The 19,640-nt window shown below is 34.4% G+C and overlaps 2 protein-coding genes across 2 annotated transcripts; both read right to left on the reverse strand.

Annotated features, from left to right (window-relative positions):
* Nucleotides 1-1,680: 1,680 nt before the first annotated feature.
* On the reverse strand, nucleotides 1,681-7,260 carry LOC129004408 (uncharacterized). Its single transcript, XM_054432983.1, has 6 exons — nucleotides 7,033-7,260; nucleotides 6,312-6,403; nucleotides 4,193-4,337; nucleotides 3,344-3,539; nucleotides 2,475-2,666; nucleotides 1,681-1,875 (listed from the first exon to the last, which is right to left on the reverse strand). Exons 1-6 carry the CDS (start codon nucleotides 7,220-7,222, stop codon nucleotides 1,683-1,685), a joined length of 1,008 nt encoding a protein of 335 aa, XP_054288958.1. The 5' UTR covers nucleotides 7,223-7,260; the 3' UTR covers nucleotides 1,681-1,682.
* Nucleotides 7,261-12,288: 5,028 nt separating this feature from the next.
* LOC129004261 (uncharacterized) lies at nucleotides 12,289-19,061 on the reverse strand. Its single transcript, XM_054432776.1, has 6 exons — nucleotides 18,919-19,061; nucleotides 17,643-17,719; nucleotides 16,474-16,603; nucleotides 14,731-14,926; nucleotides 14,084-14,278; nucleotides 12,289-12,839 (listed from the first exon to the last, which is right to left on the reverse strand). The coding sequence occupies exons 1-6, from the start codon at nucleotides 18,965-18,967 to the stop codon at nucleotides 12,680-12,682; spliced, it is 807 nt and encodes a 268-aa protein (XP_054288751.1). The 5' UTR covers nucleotides 18,968-19,061; the 3' UTR covers nucleotides 12,289-12,679.
* Nucleotides 19,062-19,640: the final 579 nt, after the last annotated feature.

Below are 19,640 nucleotides of genomic sequence, written 5' to 3' on the forward strand. Positions count from 1 at the left end.
AGGATTGTTTACAGTTATGTTTATGTTTTTAATGTCATGAATAGTTTGTGATTTTTTTTTGTGAATTTTTAATAATTTATTATTTGTCTTTATTGTTTAGGGGAAGTAGTAGAACATTATGGCTTTGGTAGATGTGTAATACTATAGTATACCCTACCGTTAATTTAAAGAAGCAAATTTTATCTAACTGTGTCCCCCATTGCAAACGCAAAGCTTGAGTATAACTGCAATAAGCATTTTAAACTTATATGCCAACCCCGTACGAAGGACGGGTACTCTGCTAGTTTAACCATATGTTGAGATGTTTCACTTTGTCTAATGCTTGTTCAAATAGTATATTTCATCACTAGGAGTGAAAGTGGCTCTTTTTGGTACGCAAGGAATAACCTAAGTACAAAAAGATATTTTTGCTCCATGTGATGAACAACTATTTTCATGATCCTGTAGAAATTCCTTCTAAATTGTTACAAAATTAGATTACATAACTTGAGATTATACAAAGTTGTCATCAATGTTCACATTTTGTTGTTTACAAACATAGCTAAAAATATCCTGTGATTTATTGTTTTCATAATGTGTGTTTCAAATAGTAAACAAAATTATAGTGTTAGTGTGCCATAAACAAACTTTTAGATTAGCGAACTAAAAGATTTACCATATGTTTTTTCTGTTCCCTATTTGAAGTTACCCAAAAAAAGGTTTGTGGATGATTTAGAGAACTAAAAATGGCTGTATTCCGGACAGTATGATGAAAAATGTATTATTGGACTGTAACAATAAAGATTAAAAAGAAGCCTTTCACCAATGTATATGAGCTCTTTGCAGCTTGGCAAAAAAAAAATAGTCTTTATGTAGCTTTTTATTTACATTTTAATGAAATAAAAGCTTATACTGTAAGTGTTTTTATTTGTAAATTTGATAAAGACCTAATCATTCAAACTGGTAATGGTAACTGTATTGTAAGCTCAGACCAATAAGATAATTATATTTCTATCAGTTCTGTCTTAACTATCACTGCTATTAAAATCCTTCAAGTTAAACAATTCCTTAACATAGAGTTTATCGTATAATCCATTGAGGCAGGGTTTTTTATGATTTGTTTATCAATATAATTTTCTTAATGTTGTTTAGTTTTATTTTCATATTCAATCAAAATAACGGCAAAAAAAATTCTGTGTTTTTTTTTACACACAAGTGTAAAAAGAAGCAAAATATGTGTCGTGAGCTTTATTTCCTTAGCTCACTGATCCTGTTAACTTTCCCCCACCCATACAGGTGGGCCCTCCCACCTGAAGAGCCACATATCAGTACGCTTACTGGGCTTTCTTAACAGGATTCCCACCTGTTTTAACTTTATAACTAGGTTCAACTGCTAAAAATTCAAGTGGGGGTGAAACTCAGACTATGAATCTCACACTGACCATTATAAGGCAAAGCAATGCTTATTTTAAATTAAAGATCTGCAATTTTTCATTTTTTTTTTAAAGTTAACTCTCACAGAGTTCACTTGACCTTAGATATTTTAAATTACATATCTCTGGTAACTGGTACTGTGTCCATAACATATACCAATAAGCTGGAACTGGAGAGGGTGTCAAAGAGCTTACATAATACTTTGGCTAGTGAATTATACTACGCTCAAACATATAAGGTAAATTAAAGAATACATTGTTATGGCAATGTTATCTATTGTTCAACATATCAACTGCTTGTACGTTGAGCTGAACATCAAAATCTGGTACATGTATGTCTGGATGATGTCTGTAATTTTCCACCACATAGTTTATTATCTGTCTTACAATGTTCGGGTAGTTCCTGTTTGGGTTTAATTCAACCACTTTGACTCCCTCGGCCCTTCTGTATACTTCGATTAACCTGAAAAGGGAAAATTATATTACAGTAAATAATGTTAAAATAATGCTTTGAATACTTTTAGGAAGGTGAGTAAACAAGGCTAGTATTATTATTTATTACTTTAAGAAGGTGCCACACACTCAGATGCGTATTTTATGCAGAATACTAGTAAAATACAGAGTTTGTTTTGTGATTAGTTGCTTGTTTGGGAAAGAAAGTCTCATTGGAGGTACCATAGCCAATAAGGCCAAAGTAATGTTATTTTTCCATTGAACTTTTATCAAAGTACCTAGTTATTAAGATTTTTTACTGCTCTACCTTTTGGTTTATTATTACTATTCTTGTCGTATTCTTTGCTACACATTTGGTTGAGGATACAGTTTTCAAGCTCAATATATCATCTGAGTTTTCCTGGGCTATGGCTTTAAAATTAATTATAGGTGAACCTCAAGAGTGGCTATGAGACTTTGTCCACATTAGGATTTCTTACAGGATAACCTATCCATGTACACAAAAAAATCACTGTTGTACTCACGATACAAAAGTAAGTTGTTACGGTGTTGCTACATAGACAATTTGAAATAAAAAGGTTATTACTATGTCAATAATTGGTACTCAACCTGTCTGTGAAATCAGTGTAAGGTTGGTTGAATCCTAGAGCATAAGGAGTTTTGGTTGCGTTTATGAAGAATAGGACATCTGGGACTAAAAGGTCCGAGGGCCATTTGTAAATTGGATGGCCTAGAGGTGGGAGTTCTTCCGTAGTGTTGAAATGTTTGCCGATTGAGAAAGCAGCGTGATGAAGCCAGTATCTGAAACAACAAAGACTACATATCAAATATCTTTCACTTTTTCAAAAAATGCAGAATGCTTTCAAAACAATACCAGTAAATTCCAAACGAAATATGTGGATTAACTGTAGGAGTTACTAGACTCTAAAGCATCAGGTTTTGTAAGATAACTTAAGTAAAAATACTGTAGATTTGTGTAAAGGGCTACAAGTAGTTTAGTGGTAGTAGTAGTGCTAGTGGTGGTAGTGTTGCTTTAATAAATAGTGGGCCCGGGCCCAGGGGCACATGAGGGTTTAAGTTTGTTGGAGGCACAAGGAAGAGAAAAATTCCCCCACAAGGTAGGTGGAGAGGAGCGCAATTATCCCTCAGGCTCATAGCGCATTACATGCAAATCTGTGGGGCCATAAATGAAAAACAGCAGCATTTAGTGTGCTGTTTCCAACTATAGTAAGATTTATTCTAAGAAAAATCCCAAACTGTACATTAAAAAAACTAGAGTGTTGGATATCTGATGACCAGTTAACTGGCCTTGCTGCCTTAGGTACTTTTTACTAAATGGTAGGTAAAGGTGGGTATCTTTAGTTGTTAACCTTAGAACCTTTAATGCTTAGAAGAGAAAGCAGTCTAAACTCCTTAAATTTTGGGGAATGCTGGGAATCTAACCTGTTAACTCTTGTTAGATAAGGAATTTGCATTACCTCTCAAGCACCACAGCATGAGTACTCAGCACCTGCCTGACATGGTTGGCCGTTGAGTATTTAGTCAGAGAGTAGTACAATCGCCTCGCCGCGCCAGTGCCTATGATGAGGCGGATATCCCTCATGAACTTCGGGGGCGTTGTCATATGTCGACCTCTCAATCGCCTTGCCACCGCCTTCGTAATCATCTCTCTTTCTGCAAAGTCATGAGTTATATGCTAAGTTAGTGATGGATGATATAGATGAATTTTTAAGTTTAATCATTAGATGAAAACAGAGCAAATCATAAAAGATTTAAGATAAATTAACAATAACATTAATAGTAAATTAATCAATAAAAAAGTAATACAGTAAGACACAGTAAAACAAGAATATAAATTAAATAGCTTTGTTGTTGTATGGTTAGTTGACAAAATTTTTGGATTATAATTTGAGCAAAGATAACATTATCTCTCTCGTCCTCTTGTACTTTTGGTGACTCCACCCCTGCCTAAGCTGAACAATATCCTATCCGTCAGATGTTAATACCAAAATGAATGGGTATTATCTTTGACTATTAATACAACTTCTGTATCCAATAGTCAATGGTATTATCTAAAATCTGATATAATGTGGACAAGTTCAGTGAACTACAGTATGGTACAACGGAGGAATACAACAGTTATTTGCCCCAAACATCGCTAAACACTTGACTTGTTTGCTTACATGCTATTGGCAAAGCAGAACAAAATAACAAAATTATGTAACCACAAATCATATTGCATATTCTATATAACATATCACTTAATGTTTTTCATACTGCATAGTTTATAATTTTTTTTCTTAGAAATATTTAAGCATTCTACTCACTTGAGTTGTACACAGATTCTACATTGATGAATATCATCCTCTTCTTCTTTTGTATTCGATCTCTCGCTTGATACTCTTTTCTTGTATTGTAAATCCATTCTGACCTGTTATGCACATGCATCAGGTCTACCAACCCTGTTTTCAACTAAAACAGATACATTAGAGGTGTACTTCAATATCACCAGTAAAAGATCAAATGTAAACTACAGCTTTAGATTTTGGAGGATGCTATCTGTCATGGATGTCTTATTTTATTAAAATAAATTGTTTATCATATTCATCTTGTACTATATAGTGGTTTAAATTACCTTGTTACTGTCAAAACGATCCTTTGTAGTTAGTAGACTACAGCTGTTTCATGCTACGAATGGAGCACATCATCAGGTCAGAAGAATGTCAAGTAGTCTTCATATTCCTCGCAGTGGAGTTCGTCAAAAGTTTAATAATAAATAGAGGACAAAACACATGACACACGGAAACACGAAACATTTAATATTGGTCGACCAGACGACGGTAACAACACACGTGATACGGCGCCGGTAGAGGGTGAGTCGCGTGAATATCCGTATCACGTGTGTTGTTACCGTCGTCTGGTCGACCAATATTAAATGTTTCGTGTTTCCGTGTGTCATGTGTTTTGTCCTCTATTTATTATTAAACTTTTGACGAACTCCACTGCGAGGAATATGAAGACTACTTGACATTCTTCTGACCTGATGATGTGCTCCATTCGTAGCATGAAACAGCTGTAGTCTACTAACTACAAAGGATCGTTTTGACAGTAACAAGGTAATTTAAACCACTATATAGTTAATTCAGACGATCCAGAGGCCATTCCACCATGGAATTCATCTTGTATTGTCTGATTTGTATAACCGTATTTACAAAAGAACAATGGTTCCGTTAACGGTACTCGAATGAATATAAATTTATGTCTTTCAACTTGGATTGTTTGCAAACAGCAAACTGTTCACCTTTGGTGTTTCACCAACAGTGCTAGAGACTGAGTGTGTTCATATGAGTTCTGTTTTATTTTACACTAAATGTTTAAGCATGCCAAACTGAAAGACAAATTTCTATGCACCCGGAAATGGAGTAATACCCTAAACGGCCACAGTGCAGTATCATTTCTGATTGCGAAGACGGTAAGGATTAAATACATATTTTTATATATAATTTTATGGTAGTCTGTTACACTCAAGAATCGTTACTGTAAGCAATATCTTTTAAGCCCCCATCGAGTATCAAGGTACTGTATACAAACTAAAAAGGTTGCTAATAGGAGCAAACTTAAACTAACTAACTTAGGTCTTTTTCAACTAAATGTTCTCTACAGGTAAAAATATCAATCGCAGGATACATTAGGTACCTAGTCCTTTAATGAAGCATTTCACCATAGCCTCTATCCTCTTACAAGGTCGCGGAGAAACAAAAGTGGCAACATTGGTGTCCCGGTAAACTGAAACAGCTGTTGCTTAATTTATAATTAAGCATATGTGCAATGTTAATATTTACATGTTTTTTATTACCGTTATTACCATAGAAACAGACTATCCGGTGCGACGTTTTATTTTGTCTTAGGTCGTGAGGCACTAGCCTAGGATAGCTTTTTACATTACTTCAAGCAAGACCTAGGGGCATTATCACTTAGATCAAATCCACTGGAATTTTGCGGGCAAGGGGTCCAATTTGGGGAGCGAGCTGGTCTAGTGGATAGAGCGCGGAACTTCAGTCCCTGAGGTCCCGGGTTCAAATCACGCCAAATGAACAATGGATTTTATCTAATTGATATTGCTGCAACCCCTAAGTAATGTGGAAAACAAATCCGGGCTTGTGCCTATCGTATTAGGACAATAATAAAAATGTTTTATACTGGTAATTTGGTGGGATTTAAACTCGGGTTCAAATGTTGCCACATATCAACGCTGCGGTTATTTACTAGAGGAGGCTATGGTTTTATTCTTAAAAGTTTGTCACCACAGGAATATTATTTTCTTTTGTTTTTACAGTTTATAAATACCTTAAGTACTTATTTCAGTTTTTTATACAAAATTTAAAACTTAGCAACAATATGACCAAACGTCTATCTTATAAAATGAACAATCTTAGTTAGGCATACCTTATTAATATTTATATCGTGTAAAATATTTTGAAAGTTGTAATATAAGCCCTTTGCTCTTAACTCTCCAAACAAACTTTCTGTTGATTGTGCTGTCAACAGAAAACACAAGTACAGTACAATATTGAATTAATTTTTAAAAATTATAAAGGCAACTATATTTCCAGCATGTAAAGTTGACACTTGAATTAGTTTTAAAATTAATTTATGCATATTTGGCTAACTATTAAGTACTATCATAGACTATTGGAAACTGAATATCAATAGTTAAAGGTACTATGAAATATATTATTTTTTTCTTTAGATAAAATTAATATTTCTCTAAACTTAAAATACAGCTGTTTAAGTATGACAGCCTGTGCCTATGTGTACTTTAAACTCTGTTCTCTGGATTTTATGACATTTTACTTTAAATTCCATTTCAAAAAGACTAATATTTAAAAAGTAAGCAAATGTTTGCTGTGAGACGTGAGACGAAAAATCAAACGGTGTAGGACAATGTGAATTTCTTATTTTTAAAGTTCTAATATAAAGGAAAATAAAATATCAATAGCACAATATCTAGAACTATAGCAAAGCATTAATTACAATAGTTTGCTTTTTGTGTACTTAATGAAACAACATCTACTTGCAAATTGATTGGTATGTAGATTTAAATAATATATTTTGATAGATCCATGATAAAATTTCTAACTTATCTTTTTAAGGTTATTTTACTCACTTAAATTTTCAGATGAATCCAGTTGGTTCTGTTCTTCTGAAAATACATCCAATTGTAGAGGTTCTGCTTCTGATTTTTCTTGAGTCGAATTATTTTCATCTTTGAAACCCTCTAAACTTTGAGCTTGAGAGCGGTATACAATATGATTATAAATAACAAAAGTTGTTAAAACAAATTCGTGGCAACACATTATTGGCTAAAGATAAAAAAGTTAAGAAGATATCCTAATTTCTGTATATTTACAAAGAGTATTTAAGCGTAATATGAATTTCTGATATTTCAGTAGTTCTGTATCACTTGTAATCTTTAATCATTTACTGTAAACTACTTACAACTTTATCAGTTTAGTTGTGCCATTAGACTTAGAATCACTTCTTGAATGGATGTGTACTTAATAGTACAATAGACAATCTTACTAATATTGCAAATCTGAAAGTTTGTGAGTTTGTGTGTGTGTTGCTCAATCACACATAAACTACTGGACGGATTGGACTGAAATTTGGCATGATGATAGCTCACATTCCCGATTAACATTTAGGCATATTTTTACCTCAAAAATCCTTTCGGGCTCCGCCCAAGTGGATCTGTAGTTCCCCGTGTTAACCTTATGAGTATTCATACGAGGCATGTTTTTTAAGTAAGTACCGTTTTTAAAGTTCTCCGTTCCAGCGCTACGACTGACATTTTGGACATTTGCGAATGTATATGTGCATCTATTGGCAAGCCCTAGCCGGAAATTCGACAAAAATCGGCCGTGTTTACATCCAGTATCGAGCATTAAAAATGGTGCCGCCAATTGAGACTGCCGCCGACTGTGAAGTGCGCGCTGTAATTAGATTTTTAAGTGCTAAAGGTGTGAAAGCCATTAAAAATTTATCAACAGATTAGTGAGGTGTATTGCGAGAACATTTATGAGTGATGGAATGGGACACAAGTGGGTAAGGGCATCTAAAGACGGCCCCACTAACGTTCATGATGAGCAACGCACTGGGTACTGGGGACAGTGACGCTGCCCAGTGCGTTGCTCATGATGGACGTTAGTGGGGCCGTCTTTAGATGCCCTTCTGTGTTCGCTGGCCCTTACCCACTTTCGTTCCATTCCGTCACTCATAAATGTTCTCGCCATACACCTCATTAATCTGTCGATACATTTCAATGGCTTTCACACCTTTAGCACTTAAAAATCTAATTAAAGCGCGCACTTCACAGTCGGCGGCAGTCTCAATTGGCGGCACCATTTTGAATGCTCGATACCGGATGTAAACACGGCCGATTGTTGTCGAATTTCCGGCTATGGCTTGCCAATAGATGCACATATACAGCGAAAGTGTCCAAAATGACAATCGCAGCGCTGCAACGGAGAAATTTTAAAATGGTACTTACTTAAAAAAACATGCCTCGTATTTAAAGGGAATTAAAGGATTTAGTCAGCTGTTTCAACTAAAAAAATTGGTTCTATGGTTTGCAAAAGCATTAAAAGTAATAAGATTTACCAACAGGGTGCAGCACTACAATTCTTTCTGCATTTATGAAAACAGCTAATTTGAGCCACTGACTATTTGAACTAAGCCACAACAAAAAACTGTGATATATGCAATGAGAACTGCCAAAGTTGGACTCTTTACAGCTATGTTTATGTTTTTAATTTCATGAACAATTTTTGATATTTTGCAAATTTTTAATAATTTTTTTCTCTGTTGTTTAGGTGAAGTGGTAGAACATTATGGCTATGGTAGATGTGTAATACTAAAGTATACCGTAAATTTTAAGAAGCGAATTTGATCAAAATTTGTTCCCCCCATTGCAAACGCAAAGCTTCAGTATAACTGCAATAAGCATTTTATATTTATATACCAACCCCGTATGAAGGACAGGTACTCTGCTATAAAACAATATTTCTTTATTTACTACTATTGATCAAAAGGTTGCTGGTTCGATCCTAAGAAAAGTCAGTAGCTTTTTGATGGTTTAAAACTGGACCCAGCTGTCCCTGATAAATAAAAAAAACTATAAATAATAAATAAATAAATAGGCTTTAAATAAATGGTCCTGATGGCTTATGAGACAGCTGATCTTAGTCAGTAATAAAGTTACACATCTCACAACAATCTACATTCATCCTTCACTCATATTTGGGTTAAAATACACACCTAGGTGGCGTTCAAATGTCATAATTTCATTTCATTTATTTCCCACGGTTAAACCAATTTTACAAATTTGTCTACATCAAGATGATAATACAATAACAATAACAATAATAAACAATAACAATAACAAGAATAACAATTTACAATTCTAAAATGCATAGCAAAACAACCATAACAATATAATATTCAATGCAGTAGCAACAAATATAAATAGAAAATTGGAAATTACATAACAATAACATGACTGTATCAGCACTTGTAACTTTTGGTTGTGAATCAATCATTATTTACAAGTATTTACAGGTAATTTACAAGTTTAATAAGCAAGCACTACAAAAAAAATTGACAATTATTCAATACAATAGCAACAGATAATAAAGAGGATACTCAAAGATAACATAATTATTTACAGCATTATATTACATGATTAAAAATACAGTAGCAGAACAGATGGCACCAATAATAAGTAGGAGAAGTGTGTTTGGAGGAAAAGTGAGGAGACCATGCCCTCACAGACACTGGTGTAGCCCTTTAACGCAGGTACCAAAAGATAACAAACACACTACATTATATTAAAAGAAAACTATGAAAAGTGAGGAGACCATGCCCCCACTAAAAAAAAACACAAACACTTAGATGTGGCCCTTTAACTCAGCCACCAAACACCCAGCACTACACAGAAGCTCAATTCCACCACCAACGGACCCAGCCACTTCGTACTGTACTTGAAGAAGACTTTCCATCTATCACTGCTCCAAGTAGAGGACTGAGCGTCTAAACGTACCCAAGGAGTCCGAGAAGAAATCCACCAGATTGCAGACCTCGTTACCAGCTCTCAGCATTCTAGGAATAGGACTATGACGAAGGTAGTTAGTGCTTCTGAGTTTCAGCTCAAAAAGGCATTGTGCTCTGGTAGGTGAAGGGGTCCTGAAGTTGACCAGATGAAGCAGGTAGGGGCAATCAGTAACTCCATTTATCAGCTTATAGAGAAATACCAAATCAGCAATCAGGCGTCTAGAAGACAGAGACGGTAAACTTAGGTTGATTTCGAGCTCGGCAATAGGAACCTCTCTGTAGGCATAGCCATTCTTCACTCCCAGTATTCTTATGAATCTTCTCTGTATTGACTGAAGCTTATCAATTTGTCCCAGCTGATATGGAGACCATATCGAGGAAGCATATTCCAGGATCGGTCTAACTAATGACTTGTATAACAATGTCATAGTCCGGGTGTTGAGACCGAATTTTCCCAGCCTAAAGACCAAACCCATCATCCTTGATGCTCTTAAACAAATACCATCAATGTGAGTACTGAAGTTCAGAGAGGAATCCATATACACACCAAGATCTCTCACAATATTGCACCTTTCAATGAGATCACCACCCAAGTACAGGTCCTTAGCAATTGGAGATTTTGTTCTATGAAAAGTAATGTGCTTGGACTTGGAAGGATTTATTTCCATCAGGTTTGAATCACACCAATTGGAGAGTTGGTGGAGCGAAGCCTGCAGCAAACGAAAGTCATCATCTGTTCTTATTGTCTGGTATAGCTTGACATCATCAGCAAACAATGAATATCTAACGCTCAAGTTTTTACCAATGTCGTTGATGAACAGCACAAATAAGAGTGGTCCTAGCAGTGAGCCTTGAGGAACACCTGACGTGGCAATAAAGGAAGCTGACACGTTAGAGCCATATTTTACAGCTAAAGTCCGATTCTGTAAGTAACTACCGAACCACTGCCACAGATTCCCAACAATTCCATAACCCTGCAACTTGGCAAGAAGGTAGCTATGGCTGACCTTGTCAAAGGCTTTAGCGAAATCAACGTATATAGCATCCACCTGATTTCCAATGCTAAATGCTTCCAAAATGTAGTCCTGGAAAACCAGTAAATTAGAGATTGTAGATCTGCCCAATGTAAATCCATGTTGCTCTTCCACGACCACTTGCCTAAAACAGGGCTTGATAATGATGATGATCATGATATTATTATTATTATTAAGATTTATTATAATATTCCTTGACAATAATAGAGGCATCAACAATAATAATAATTGCACCTTACAATTACACAAGTACAGTATTATAGATTTTTTCTTTAGTTTGAATTTTTTGTAGCTCCTTTGGCGCTGTTGTTCAGGAATTCAGATTCCGATAGTATGGTCTGTGCTGAAGCTATAATTGTAGTTGGTTCTTGAGGTGTGTTAGTGGTTGTGTCTTTAAGCTGTCCAGGCAAATGGTTGTAAAAAGCTCCATTGAATGCTGGTTTCTTTTAAAACAGATTGTGTTGGAGGAGCAGGGGCAGGCAAAATTTGAAGTTTGCCACGTGTTGTGCTGGTGTGTCCTCTGATGTCTTGGCTGGTGTGCTGTGATTGCAGAAATAGGATTAATTCACATGTATAATAAGATTGCAGAGAGAATTTTAACGTCTGAAGACCCTCAACAGCTTTCTTGGTCCTTGGTAGGCATCTAATTGCTCTTTTCTGCTTGGCATCTAAAAACACCAAGTATTCCACTACAAGTACCAAAAGTGGCATTTTCCAGTTCACCCACAACATTCATGATTGAGACAAAACCAAACCGTAAAGCTGAGCTAAACAGAATCTTCATTTGTTTGTTTGTGTTTATTGTTGTGTGTTGTTTCTTTTGATCTTTACCAAATCCCAATGGAGAGCACAATTTTTGCTATATATAGCAGAATCTGCTATATATAGCAGTGTTATATAGCACTTTTGTGAAGTTACTTTTTATACTTCTATCAAATGTCATATAACATTGCTAGATGTTACACAAATGTGCTATATAGATTTTGCTACATAGTGTAAAACCCGGCTTAAGGGATGTAAGTTAATTTTTAGGACAGGCAAAATCATAAGTTTAGCTAAATTGGAAATTGACGATTTTCTGAGAGCTCAGTTGTACAAAGTTTGTATACAAAGTAATTAAAAATATTTATTTAGCAGTAGCATTGACTATTAGGAGCCCATGTAAAAGAAATAAAACAACACCTATGACTCATTTTGAATATTTTTTATTACAGAATACAAAACTTATAGTAACATACAGTTTTCAAACATAAAATTAGTTACGGGCGTTATGGCTTTCTATATTTATTTTTAATTTATGAGATATTTAGCAGTGTTGTCCATAAGTCTGATGAAAATTTCGGTTTTCTGTCAAATATACAGTCTTTTTAACCAAGACTAAAGGAGAGCTTGTACAATATTCGGAGTCATATTCTGAGTCAATATGTTGTAACATATTGCAAACTAAAGCATCTTTTATGCCGTATCCAATACCGTAAACCCAAAACTAAGGGAGAAACCAGAATTTCCACTGTAGCATACTCAATGAGTGGCTTAACTATCCATGTTAAATTGTATTATAATAAGACTGGCTACAGCGTGTCATGAAGCTGAGATGTCTGCTTCAATATTTGAATTCAATGCCATGAGGTACCATATGTTTAGTAGTGAAATAAAAAAATGGAACAGCTGTCAGTTGTTTCGCCAGTTAGGTCTATGTAGAGGCTTGGACAAGAATCTGTGTCTGAACTGATCCACTACAGCCAATATTTTTTTAACCATTGTTGAAGGAAGGCTCGGTGGACCGATTTCTATTGGTTTTGGTCTGATTTTCCTTGAAGCTTCGGCAATCCTGAAAACCACACACAATCTATTTGATTTATATTACTAATTCATTAAACATAAAATTATAACAAAACAATAATCAACCAAAATATTTATTTTAAAATAGCTACCGGTATGTAATAATACATTTTCTTCTTCTTTATAAGACGGTGGACTTGATCTTGATATCTTAGTCCATAACAGCACATTCTCCTCCGATACAAGGCGGTGTTGGTTCTGTGGCAGCTTCACAATGGCATGCCTATTGCAACAGGCTAATGTTGCCAGGTACAGGCAATAGCCGGTAATTGCAGACCAGGGGCCCATTTCATAATAAACTACAGGTTACAAGTTACAACTTGTAATTTCCATTAGATTTGCATTGGGCAATCAGCTGATTTACTAATAATATTAGTTTGTACTTTATTATGAAATGGGCCCCAGGTTAAACAGAACAAAAGTATAAACGTAAAAATAGCCTATACTGTCCATTATAAATTAGTGCAACAGCTGTTTCGGTTAGCCAACAGTGGTGGTGGTGGTACCACTTTTGTCTCGGCACGACATTGTGTTAGAAGGGACAACAGTCTGCAGTGCCATTGTTTTTTAAATTCAAAATTAAAACTTCTTAATTTAAATAGAAGTCATTATTACATTCTAGTGTAACATATCAAATAAGCCAGAATGAACCAAAATGGGTTTGCATGGGTGTTTGAAAGTTAGTTGAAACCGGTCCAGATAATTCTTTTTTTCATTAAAAAATGTTATTTAACATTGTTTTTGAAACTATACTGTACACTTTAGTCTTATTTATGACAATTTCTTTTGATAATCAATAAAATATATAAAATTCAAATGTTTTATAGATCTATACTAGTGCAAGCCCCGTGGTCAAAAACTCAACCAAAAGTACGTATTGTGCAAACTTCTCTATTTTCACCCCACACTGTAAATAAAACATGTGATTGGAATTTCTTCAATTTTTTTTTATTTTCTGTTTGTATTTTTTTTGTTATTTTGTCACCAACATGACACCATGGCCCTATGTAAACTTTTTTTTTAATTTAAAATTAATTTTTTGTGCTATTTTGCCTATTTTAATATTTATAAAGGGATTCTGCACATCTACAGGATATATATCTTTCATTTGGCACCAACCACGTGTAATTTGGTCCAGTAGTATGGCCAGGCTAGCTGTCGTAAGTTTTGCAAAAGTTTTTTAGTATATAAGATAAGACAAATATTATAAAAAAGTGGTTTTTGAAAACTTACCTTAAAGCCATCTCATTATTGATATGATTCACTACTGTTGACTCGTTGTACTCTTTCGGATCAAGAGCTCCAGTCACAAAAAACATCAAATCGGGAACAAGCAGATCCTTAGGGAAGTCATATATACTAGAGTTACTTGAAATTTTGCTTTCAAAGCTTTTAGCTATCACATATGCAACTTGATCATGCCAGTACCTACAAATTAAGATAGAAATATCATACTTCTAAACACACACACACACACACAATCAAATCACAAAGACTTAATACAGTAGCTAAGTTGTAAAATACAGTAGGTATAGGTGACATTTGTGTGGAGCTAATCTAAAGTGGAACACCAGCTACTTTTTAAATTAAAGAAAGATTGTCAGCACACTCTTTCAGCGTGTGTTGACGGCTAGTTTCATTTTATTGGTGTTTGTGCATTTCTGAATTGGCATTTTACATTTTTTCAGAGATAATTAAAATTAAGCTCTTGATTCCGCTGCACGCTGACCTTTTGTTGGATGCATCCGTTAGCTGATAGCCCAAAGCCAAAGAACAAGGTGTCAAAATTGATACGCTCTGGATCAAACCAGCAAACTTCATATTTGAGGGTGAGTAATATAACTACTCAGCTACACAGTTGTGGCACTGTATTTACTCACCGCTCCAGTATGACAGGGGCAGTACGGCAGTACAGTGTTGCCATGTTGGCCCCCATGTACTTGGCCAGAGCGTAGTATTGTTTCCGCAGTGTCTCATCAGTGATGTACCCCCTCAGCCTGGCAATGTGTCGTGTTGGCATCAGCATTCTACGCCCGTTCAGCGCAGATGCTACCATCTTGGCCACCTTGGTTCTCCCTTCATAATTAGATTAGATTAGATGTATATGACACTGACATACCAGTAGATGAGTTTTGAATGAGTTGAAGAATCTATAATGACAAAGATTTGCTGGCTCTTTGGTCAGGACTATTCAATAACATCCAGATCAAGGAAAGGTGGGTCCAATTTTGAACTATAAAAGCCTCTGACTTTTCCCAGATACCTAGCTACAATAATTTTATTAAAATAGCCATTTAAACAATCAAAACAACACTCAATTTATGTTGGTGATTTAGTAGCTCAATCGGTACCCTGACGAACTGTTAACCCAAGGCAGTGATTTTGGGTTGGTGTCCCAGTGTTGCCTACAAACACCAACATTAAAATAAATATATTTTGTATGGTTAAGTTGCACGAATGTTGTTGTACGAATGGATACAATTGACGTAGAACTCAAAGAAGATACATAAATAAAAGGTAGTTTCACCTGATTCTGTCTAGTGATTTATGACGAACCTTCTCTATGAGTGGATGACAATTAATTGTTTTGGCCAACTTGTTGCCTTCTTTAGATCTTTGACAAGAATAACAAGCTTCACACATTCTTGACAATGATATGAAAAAGGCGACATTGTTGCCAAAATAAATGTGAGGAAAAGATTATGGTTGAATATGGAAGTTAAGTTTTGGAATCAGATGTTTTTGGGAACACACATTGAAATATAATATAGAGAAAATTTACCATATCACATTTCACTGTCAACCACTCCAATAGCCAGAGTAGCTATTTGAAATGCTTGATTGTGTGGGATTTATCTTCTTAAGCTAAAGTTGGTGAGCTGGTCTAGTGGTTAGAGCGTCCCGGGTTCAAATCCCGCCAAATCACCAATGGCTTTTATCTAAGTGATAATGCCGTAACCCCTAGGTCTAACCTGAAGCGAAGTAATGTGAAAAACAATTCCGGGCTCGTGCCTAGCATTCTATGACAAAAAAACCTTCTATCCAATATTGGATTTCCATAATATTTTTTTAAATTGAATATTGGATCTTTATGTAGATTTCTGTCATTTCTACCTACAACAATTAAAAATTGCATATCAATTTAAAGCTTATTCAATGAGGAAGTTTTTTATCTAGTTGGACATTGCGTGGCACCAGAATAAAGTAAGAAAAAGGGTCTTTAAACTTAACCTAAATAATTATATACCATATTTTCTATTTTAATTCGGTTAGGAACCGATGTATGAAATGAAATATTTTTACATGTAAACTTTGTTTTATAGCAAATTTAATGCCCTTTCGAATAATTTTTAAATATAAATCACTATGTTAATTGGTTTTATTTTTATATAGTAAATTGTGAGACAAAGTCGAATATTTTTTTGAAAACACAAATTTCTCAATTACGACCAAATGGTTCGGAGTGGGACTAGGGTTTATCTTAACTTTTTTATCCTTTTGATCACTAGAATCCACTGGCGAAGTTATGGGCGTCAGTAGAAACTCTGAAACTCACCCTGTATTATTATTGATGATACCTAAATTACAAGAAGATCACAATACACTAACCAATTTGTAGTTACCGTGTGTGAAGAATCCATCTATGGATATGATAGGGTGTCTGAAGAGTGGAGGAGGAATGGAGCTGGGAGCCTTGAGTTTGTCCTGGTAGAACTTTCCCAGTAGAATTTGGATCGTCTTATCTTTTGTACTCTAACAGAAGTAAAATATTTTGAAACAAAAATAGTCCCTACTTTGGTTATTTTCTTCTTTTTACAGGAGAAACTTCACAGCTTATTTGCTAATAAGATTTAAAACTACTGAATATCCATGTTGGGATCTACTTTAAATTTGTTTTTCATATTAGCGAATTTCCCATATAGGGAATAAGCTATTACCGTAGTACTCATGATGAGACCTGAACCCGGGACCGATTTACTTTTTCGTTTTGAGGTACCTAGACCGAAAACACCATCCGTTCAAATTCATATATATATATAATAATTATATAACAGCTGTGTTAATTATTAACAGCTGTGTCTGTGAGTTCAAGTTCAAATTAATTCTTATTTGAAATTGTTTTTAGTTTCAATGTGTAAAACCTTATCCCTTACTATTATTGACAAAAACAAAATACTTGATACAAGGTGGTGTAGCTGGGTTAGCAGAATGGTGACCAACCTAACAGAGAAACCACAATGGCCAGCAGTGCTGGCCGTACGACCTGAGAGGCACAGTGGTGCGCGAACAATGACAAGCTGACTCAGAAACAGCTGTGGCCAGTTGTCGGGACCACGTAAGTTTGCAGTTGGTGGCAGCCAATCACAAGACAAGGCTAGTGCGACGTTGCCACATCGCCCGTTGACAACACTAATTAAAATATACTAAGCAATATATTAAAATCAGCTGGTATTAACAGATTTGGCAACACCGCACGGTTCTCATTGGTTCATTCAAACCCATATGGTAAATAGGCTCCTCCCTCAACTGCAAACTTACGTGGTCCCGACTATAATCAAACATTGCTGCACAGGATAAATATTTCAGCTGTTTTCACTGATTGAGATGTCAGTTTATGTATTGTTTTTGTTTATAGACCCTTTTATTACTCAAACAATAACATTGTTTATGCTGTACAGGATGAATATTTCAGCTGTTTTCACATAATGAGATTTCAGTTTATGGTATGTATTTGTTCATTGCCCTTTTAATAACTAAATGCTTTGTATTGTAACCTGTTAACCATACTAACCTCTGGCTCCAGCATGTTTAGAATTGTGTTAAGGCTGTAATGGACACCATACCGTTGTAAATACTGCTTGAGTTCATCTGCAATAAAAAAAGGAATCAATAAACTGCTGTGCATAAAGCGGTAAAAACTATTACAATTTAGCACTCACACCAGTAAATACAAATAATAATTTATAAACACTGCCGATATTTCATGGGTTTGACAAAAGTACTGTAATTCATAGAATTACAATTGATAGAGATTATTAAAACTACATTATAATCTTTGAAACCACTAAACTATTACTTTTTTCAACCTTTAAAAAATTTTTATTTTGAACATTTATTATCAAATGTTGCCCTGTTAATTAATTGTTTTACTGGAAGAGAATTTATAGTTTCATATTTTTGTAAAAATACTGTACCTATTTATATTGATACAATTGTATTCATCAATAGACTCTCTATTATAAATCCAAAGATAAAACTTGAACAAATATTTTTTACCTTTTTTCCTGTGTCTCTATAATGAGGCCTAAATTAACAATACTAGCAGAGTACCCGTCCTTCGTACGGGGTTGGCGTAGGTATAAAATTATTATTGCAATTATAATCTTATTTTGCGTTTGCAATAGGAGAGGACATGGTTTGAGAAAATTAGGTTCTGTTAATTTACGGTTTGATATGGTATAAAACATCTACCATAGCCATATTAATGTTCTACCACTAAACCTAAACAATAGGAAAAAGTAAATTACAAAATTTGTAATTACACAACAGTATCACAAATTCACAAAGAGCAATTAATTCACAACTTGTAATCAAACTGTAATAATACTGGTTAACATGGGAATCTCCAGAGCCACTGGGGCGAAGCCCAAAAGGACGAGAGTGTGAGAGAGATTATGAGATGAGAGTGTATGTCTGTATGTTAATCGGAACTAAGCTATCATCATACCAAATTTCAGCTCAATCCGACCAGTAGTTAATGTGTGGTTGAACTTGAAACAAACAAACACACACCTTCACATTTATAATATTAGTATAATTATTTTCAGATACCCATATGTCACACAGTAATATTACACAGTTTGTATTAAATTCTTACAATTTTGTATTTCAATATTGTTTAGTCCTAACTATTTTAACCCTTCTTCAATAATTCAGTTTTATTTTACAGCAAATGTTAAATAATTTACCTTTTCAAATACTTTATTTTTATTAAAAAAAAAATACTTGATAACTATTCCTACTACAGTTCTATAGCTCAATTATTGTACACTACTAATGTCTCTTACCATCTGAAGCCAATTCATAATCAAAATCAGGTCCTATAAATTTTGGCATTCCTTCTCCCAAAATGAACCATGAATTCAACAGAGAGTTTGTTAAAACTAAAAAGAGAACAATTCTATAGACACCTATGCCCCTGTATATTCGAATGAAGTCTCGAAACATAATGACTGATAAATCATATTCATTTAGTAACTAATCTTTATAAGAGCAGTTCATTATGTAAACCAAAAATAGCATATACAATAATTATATGATGGACACTTATTTATGGATAGGTACATTCGAATGTACTTCGTACTTGTTGCATTATGTTAATAATTTTCTTCTATAGAAATGAGGATGAATTATCTTAAATTTTACTTAATTTAAATTAACTTAACCTAAACTATTTTTAACTGAATTAACTTAAATTTTTTGGCAGAAGAAAGTTTAAATAAAGCCATTTGTTGGGATGAAAACCTCCAGTTTTTTATGTTTTCCAACTTCTGTAAATGTGTTCATAAATTATTTACGGTATCTTTTAATGTAAATTAACTTTTTTAAATGTTAAGTTGTGGATAAATAAGTTGCTATTTTTCAATAATTTATTTTTTATTTTGAGAAAGGGTAATGTTTCTAATACCTACCTAACATTATCCATTCAACAGTTAAAAAGAGGCTCCAACACTGTTAAATAATATAAATATATTTATGGGCTTAATAGATTTTATCAGCCCTGTGGATT

The sequence above is a fragment of the Macrosteles quadrilineatus genome, unplaced genomic scaffold, assembly GCF_028750875.1.
Source record: "Macrosteles quadrilineatus isolate MER2022 unplaced genomic scaffold, UCM_ALF_1.0 Scaffold_9__3_contigs__length_116548681, whole genome shotgun sequence".
In the NCBI taxonomy this organism is placed as follows: Eukaryota; Metazoa; Arthropoda; class Insecta; order Hemiptera; family Cicadellidae; genus Macrosteles; species Macrosteles quadrilineatus.